Source organism: Pieris brassicae, chromosome 9 (genome assembly GCF_905147105.1).
Source record: "Pieris brassicae chromosome 9, ilPieBrab1.1, whole genome shotgun sequence".
Classification (NCBI taxonomy): domain Eukaryota; kingdom Metazoa; phylum Arthropoda; class Insecta; order Lepidoptera; family Pieridae; genus Pieris; species Pieris brassicae.
In genome coordinates this window covers 3,752,680-3,759,513 of record NC_059673.1, presented here as the reverse complement: position 1 = coordinate 3,759,513, position 6,834 = coordinate 3,752,680, and the positions used below count along the sequence as shown (strand labels likewise).

Sequence of the window (6,834 nt, the reverse complement as noted above, 5' to 3'; positions counted from 1 at the left end):
ATGTACTGTGTGTATTTTTTAACAATGTAGTGCGAACATCTACGTTGATAAAATTTTAGATTTCGTCATAGTTAAAATTTGATATATTAACAAATGATATCAGCTATTATATATAGTATCTATAATCTATGAAACAATTTTGCTATTCGATAAAAATATAACCCTAATAACATTGACTTTGAAGAGAATATGAAAATTTAGGGCAAGGTAACACGAAAACCTATTACCATAATATTTCGGTTCAATAATGGATCACGAACGTTGCATGACTCAACCTGATTTCGATCAATTGGATTTCCAAGTCAAAGGCTAATTTCTTTAAAGTACCGTTAAAGTTTTACCTACTACAAAGACAAATTTTTATTATCTTAATATTAGTACATTTTATACAAATAAATAAAGTGTCAAAAAGCCATACTTAAAGTGTCATTACAATTTTTGACGACATGAAAAACTATTAAATATACCAATATGAAAATAATTGAGTTTATTGTAACTGTGGCTAAAATAATTATCTTAGTATTTTTCTATTTTGGCGCCAAAGCTCGTTTGGTGGCGAGTCGTGGAGCTCGTTCCAATTTTAAATTAACGCGGCACAAAATACCGTTATTGAAGGTCGCGAGCCTCTGTCACTGCCAAGGCCTCCGAGAAATTTCAAATAGCCTGTTAATATTGGAAGAAGGGATTTTATAATGAATAGTAGCAGAAATATTACGTTAAAATTAAAATATGGTATAAACACTTCAATTTCTGATTATTTACCTTATATTTATCGACGTATCTCTAAAGTATAATATATATTTATTTTATACACCTCGGTATTATTGAAACTCAGAACTTTATAATTCATTCAATTCATTCACATCTTTCAGATAAGTAACTTAGTAATTTAATTATACAATTAGTAAAATATACATTTGTATGCACAACACTGTATACTTTGATATAGGACATTTCAAATAAGGCGTTATTATTACGTCACATTTTCAAAGAGAATGTGATCTAGTGATGTACTATCACTCTAATCTTATTCAGTCGAACCGATAATTTCATTATATTACATTTAAAACCTAATATAATTTTATTTGAAACTGGCACAAAATTAAAACTAGTGCCATAATAAAAAACCTAATATATTATTGTTTTCGTCATATTTGAAATGTACTGCAAGACGGCACCCAAATGTACAAAAGCCTAGTTTTTGGACAAAAATCAAACTCCACTACTGAACATAAAGGATACTAAGGAGACTAAGTATATTATTAACTTAAAAAATACGTAAGTCAAACATTTATATCAACAAAGGGCGTTTTATTTCTATCTTTTTTACTTTTTTAAAATAACTGTATCTATCTTAATCTTAATCTTGGTACCAAGATTATTTTTGACTAGTCTCCATCGCAGAAAACGATATATTCTTGTTTTCTCGTTCTCGTAATAGATTTACGAATTTAAGAATAATTAAATGCTTTAAAACTATCTAGTATTGATTACCAATTCCGTAACACGATTAAAAATATAGTAAGTCTGCAAAGAGCAGTCATTGTGCATCTCAGCAAGGCCAAGGCCAGCAGGGCTACGGTGCGGGCAGCGGGAGGCAATAGGCTTAACGTTCAGCGCAAAGCCGTACCAACCATTCTGCACCTCGCAGTCGACTCTGACGGTTGTACAAGCGCAAGGTAAGCGGTAGATAATTTATATATCAGCCTACCGCCACTCTAGCCCTTAGTTTCGACTGCTGTTTATTTCAATTCTGATATCAATTATTGAGTGACAATTTAAACCGTTTCAAATATGTGCAATGATAATTTTAAGTGTTCTGATGCCGATAAGGTGATATTATCAAAGTCTAAAAGTTTGTGAAGCATTCAAATTTACCGCGTTAAGGTAACTAGTAGCATTGAAGAGCGGTAGGTTTCCCTCCGAAAACTTTTGAAGCAGTTCCCGAAGGGCGGGAAGTAAGAGCCGCGTGCGTGCGAGAGCCGGGAATCGATCGGGACACCCCTCGCCCTCACCGTTCCCTACGCAGACACATTCATTAGGACAAAATATCATTCCATCATTGCATTTAGTATCCTGCGTTAATTTTGTTTATTTGCTGTAGTTTTAGTGATTTAGTGCATGTTTTAGCGGCTAGTTATTAAAAAAAAGATTTGTGAAAATGGGTGGATGTGCTACAAAAGAAAACAAAGCTAAACCGGCAGATGAATCCGATGGGTGCGTATCTCTAGTCGGCGCGGCGTACATTTTCAATGCCCTCTAAATACAATCTCTTTGTTTAACATTCAAATCAGTGAGTTAAATTTAAATTCATAGAAATGAAAAGAGTTTTTTTTAATATTTCTCATAAAATCAGTTTTATAAATGTAAGGTTCGTAACATCACATACATTACAATTCAATAGTACCAAGTTTTAATAAAGACTTAAATATATATACAAGTACAATCTTATTGGAATTTTCTGATTATGATATGATGTTATTTTATAATATTGGTACTGTACAATCAAGTTTTTTAATTTGGTAGTCATTAACTCAGTAGAATTTTTATCTAAGTGTCATTTCTAACGATTCTATTTAACTGTCGGTAGAATTTTTTTATTGTGTTGTGATTGGCTGTAATCTGTTATACAATAGGGGCATTGTTAAAATGAAACTTGACGATACGTGAAAGAATGCATACACTTAAATGAAAATGAATGCAATTAGGTAATAAGAAACTTGTGATATGATCGTCAGTGGTGACTGAGTGGGAGGTTACCGGCTAGCTGCGCGCAACCAAGCAACACCGGTGCGCAGTAAGCTGACGAATACGTTCGACTTGCGCGCGTCCAAAGCGACCTCTGTTTGAATTACGTAATTCTGCGAAAATTTAAGCTCTGGGTGTGTTCAAGGAGTTATTGTATTGCCGGCACTCTGAGTGACAATTCATAACCCCTTAGCTGATAGATCCTTTGCACTCCATAGTAGAATTAGTCTCATCGTCATGAATTATAAATTTAAAGTTACGATTCCTATTGTGGTTTGTGGTGGCGCTGTCCTTGCGTATTACCTCATAAGACGGTGTGTATATTTTACTAATGACTTCGACAGAACTATCTACCTACTTACGAAATTATTTACTAACTTTTAAATTTTATTGTGATTAGATTCGATTTACGTGTTATGTTCTCGTACCTAGAAATTTAATTTACCGTTTGGCCGTAACCTTCACTTTGATCCTTGAGTTGCACAACCCTACGCACGTAAAAACTTTTTCAAAAGTAATGGAATTTTAGCATAAATATTTGACAGTTATAATTTGCTGGGCATAAATGCTAATTGTAGCAAATTTTAAAAAATTTCAGATAGTACGGAAGAACCATCGTGATTGTATTTCTTGTTAAACATTTAATTAATTTTCTTGCCTTGATCTAAGTTTTATTTTTAATATATTTATTTAAACTAAACAGTAAAAATGTGTACAAGAGCGACATGCGCTGCCCTCAAAGCGTTAGTTATTTTAAAAAGAGATACTTTCGTGAATAATCTGCATGTTGAAGTAAAATAATTAATATGTTTTACAGAAAAGCCGCAGCAATGGTGGACGCCGCAACTATTGAGAAATTGGAGGCTGGATTCGCCAAGCTCCAGGCCTCCGACTCCAAGTCGCTGCTGAAGAAGTACCTCACCAAGGAAGTCTTTGATGCTCTTAAGAACAAGAAGACCTCCTTCGGATCCACACTCTTAGATTGCATCCAGTCAGGTTAGTTGAAATATATAAGAACAAATACATAGAATTGTAAGCCATTATCAAATTATATGAAAAATATATTTTAATAATAGCATTTTACATATGTAAAATTTATATTTCTTACAATTACTAAGGACAACATAATATTAATATTTGAACTAAGTTAAAAATGCATTATATAAATAATTTAAATACATTTTTATAGAATTTAATATTCTATCCTTTTTACAGGTCTTGAGAACTTTGATTCTGGTGTTGGAATCTATGCCCCAGATGCTGAGGCATACACAGTCTTCGCTGACCTATTCGACCCCATTATTGAAGACTACCACAATGGCTTCAAAAAGGATGACAAGCACCCTCCCAAGAACTGGGGTGATGTAGAAACCCTTGGAAATCTTGATGCTGCTGGTGAATTTATTGTCTCCACCCGTGTCCGCTGTGGACGTTCCATGGAAGGTTACCCTTTCAACCCCTGCTTAACTGAGGCTCAGTACAAGGAAATGGAAGACAAAGTCTCTGCCACTCTATCTGGCCTTGAAGCAGAACTTAAAGGCACATTCTACCCCCTCACTGGTATGTCCAAGGAAGTTCAGCAGAAATTGATTGATGACCACTTCCTTTTCAAGGAAGGTGACAGGTTCCTTCAGGCTGCCAATGCTTGCCGTTTCTGGCCTACCGGACGTGGTATCTACCACAATGAAAACAAAACCTTCTTGGTTTGGTGCAATGAGGAGGACCACCTCCGTCTCATCTCCATGCAGATGGGTGGTGACTTAAAACAAGTATACAAGAGATTGGTGACAGCGGTCAATGACATCGAGAAGAGGATTCCATTCTCCCACAATGATCGTCTTGGATTCCTCACTTTCTGTCCCACCAACTTGGGAACAACTGTTCGTGCCTCTGTACACATTAAGTTGCCTAAACTTGCTGCAGACAAGGCTAAGTTGGAGGAAGTAGCGTCTAAATACCACTTGCAAGTACGTGGAACTCGCGGTGAGCACACTGAAGCCGAGGGTGGTGTTTACGATATCTCCAACAAGAGGCGTATGGGTCTCACCGAGTACGATGCCGTCAAGGAAATGTACGATGGTATTGCTGAACTGATCAAAATCGAGAAGTCCCTGTAAACTTCGATCTCGCTATCAGTATTTTTTTGTATTCATTTTCATAAGTATTGAATGTTGTGGGTTGCTTAGCGATACTAGTCAGCGGCGCCCATCGCGGGCGACCGGGCACGCAGGCGGCCCATTATACTGTTTTTCTTAAAAGTATTTTCTGTAAGGAAATGGAAAATAAAGACAGCTAGTATTAAGTCCAATAATGCTTTTTATTTATGTTACCTGATTAAATTTGAAATCGTACTAAGTTAGCATACTTATTTAATAAAAAATCCAGAGTAAAAATAATAATTAAATTAATATATAATTGCTACCACTGCGTATGCATGGTGCATATGAAGAATGTCTCTAGAAACCATTTTTCGAGCGTTAGACGTCGAATCCAAAATATTTTATTATACAGTGCCATCTAGCTCTATATACCATAAATACAAATGAAAGTTGTCAATGCCAAAATTGCAGTTTTAGTCTTGAATGTTTAAATGACATGAAGATTTTCTGTTACAAGTTTTAGCATTTTACATTGGTCTATGATTATTGATTACAGTCTGTTATCTGTAACAGTCTGCAGTCTAAATCAAATTTCAAAATAATGCTTGACTGATTTCCATAATTCAAATTTAAAATCAGATATTGTAACATTTTAAACTTTAAAGACCTGCACGACATACAATTATATCTGTTAAGACTTATAACGCGACATTGGTGGAATTGTGATTTAAAATTAAAAATAAAGTGAAGTGAAATACAATTTTATCCCTTATTAATATTATATCATAACAAGATGTCAACACCAAAACCGGAAAAGGAATTACATTTACCTCTTTCAAGAGTAAAAACTATCATGAAAAGTTCACCTGAAGTAGATGCTGTCGGCCCTGAACCTTTATACTTAGTTACTAAAGTTACTGTAAGTTACATACAATTTAAATTGCTCCTTCCCTGAAAAATATATAACAAAAGTTTTGAAATACATTTTGTAATTATAAATATCAATAATACAAAACTGTAGTAAACCACAACATTTGACGTCATATATTATATTATTGGCTGGTAATTTTTTTTTGTCAGAAGTAATTTTTGTAATTTTATTACTTTACTTTCCAGGAATTATTTGTAATAGATTTAGCTAAGAGAGCATTTAAGAATAGTTCTAATAATGTGTTAGAATACAAGCACATAGCTGATGTTGTACAAGAAGATGACAGCTTAGATTTTCTACGTGAGATAATACCAAGAAAAATCACAGTTAAACAATTTAAAGAAATGATGGCACGAAAAGCGGCTAAGGCAAACTCAGACGATTCAACTGAAGAGTCAAGCAGTGAAGAAAGTAGTGATGAGAGTGAAGAAAGTCAGGAGGAATAATATTAGACTACTATATTTTCTTAAAATGTGAAATAAAGTATGGGACCAATTACGATTGTTACTATGATAGCAAAGTGATTTGGTGTTAACTTTAACACTGTACTGTATTATACACATTTATTATTGTGTAAAACTGGGGAAATTGTAAAGCCTAATAAAACAAGTATTATTTTAATTTTCTTTAGCAATTGTTAAAACATCTATGTACAATTGCAACAATTACTTTGCATTGTGTGGGTTTTATGGATTACATAGTTTTTCACATAATATAGATTAAGCATATTGGTGAATGTTATACATAACAAGCCTAATAAAAATGTAGTATTAGTATAGTGTATTGTGTATGTTTTAATATTTAACTGTATGTTTTGTTTGTGTTATGGTGGTATGTATACTAGGTAAATTCAAACTATGTCCAAATTACTTGACTTTGTGTGTATGAAATGTATAAGAATGAAAGTATAAAATGTGTTTAAATAGTAAACTTGATCTGGTATTTTCACAAATAATTATTAAAAAACTTTGTTGTATTATTTTAGATATAAATAAGGTAAGAATAAAACCTTGCAATTTTATTCAGTTGAATATGAGGTACGTGGATTTTGCCATA

At 33.6% G+C, this 6,834-nt stretch overlaps 2 protein-coding genes across 4 annotated transcripts; both read left to right on the top strand.

Moving 5' to 3' along the window:
• The first annotated feature begins 1,556 nt into the window (after window positions 1-1,556).
• On the top strand, window positions 1,557-5,056 carry LOC123714074 (arginine kinase). Of its 3 annotated transcripts, none has more exons than XM_045668170.1 (3): window positions 1,557-1,679; window positions 3,566-3,744; window positions 3,964-5,056. In XM_045668170.1, the coding sequence occupies exons 2-3, from the start codon at window positions 3,579-3,581 to the stop codon at window positions 4,863-4,865; spliced, it is 1,068 nt and encodes a 355-aa protein (XP_045524126.1). In that variant the 5' UTR covers window positions 1,557-1,679; window positions 3,566-3,578; the 3' UTR covers window positions 4,866-5,056. The 3 variants fall into 3 exon arrangements, with proteins under 3 accessions (XP_045524126.1, XP_045524125.1, XP_045524124.1); XM_045668169.1 differs by lacking the exon at window positions 1,557-1,679 and adding an exon at window positions 1,936-2,217; XM_045668168.1 differs by lacking the exon at window positions 1,557-1,679 and adding an exon at window positions 2,910-3,062.
• A 327-nt stretch (window positions 5,057-5,383) lies between these two features.
• Window positions 5,384-6,274, top strand: LOC123714194 (chromatin accessibility complex 16kD protein). Its single transcript, XM_045668380.1, has 2 exons — window positions 5,384-5,766; window positions 5,964-6,274. The coding sequence occupies exons 1-2, from the start codon at window positions 5,641-5,643 to the stop codon at window positions 6,222-6,224; spliced, it is 387 nt and encodes a 128-aa protein (XP_045524336.1). The 5' UTR covers window positions 5,384-5,640; the 3' UTR covers window positions 6,225-6,274.
• The last annotated feature ends 560 nt before the right edge of the window (window positions 6,275-6,834 follow it).

Coding starts and splice junctions, on each gene's coding strand:
- LOC123714194 (XM_045668380.1), top strand. CDS start 5,641: ATGTCAACACCAAAACCGGAAAAGGAATTACATTTACCTCTTTCAAGA. Junction 5,767..5,963: donor ACTTAGTTACTAAAGTTACT/GTAAGTTACATA, acceptor TTTACTTTCCAG/GAATTATTTGTAATAGATTT.
- LOC123714074 (XM_045668168.1), top strand. CDS start 2,986: ATGAATTATAAATTTAAAGTTACGATTCCTATTGTGGTTTGTGGTGGC. Junction 3,063..3,565: donor GCGTATTACCTCATAAGACG/GTGTGTATATTT, acceptor TATGTTTTACAG/AAAAGCCGCAGCAATGGTGG. Junction 3,745..3,963: donor CTTAGATTGCATCCAGTCAG/GTTAGTTGAAAT, acceptor TCCTTTTTACAG/GTCTTGAGAACTTTGATTCT.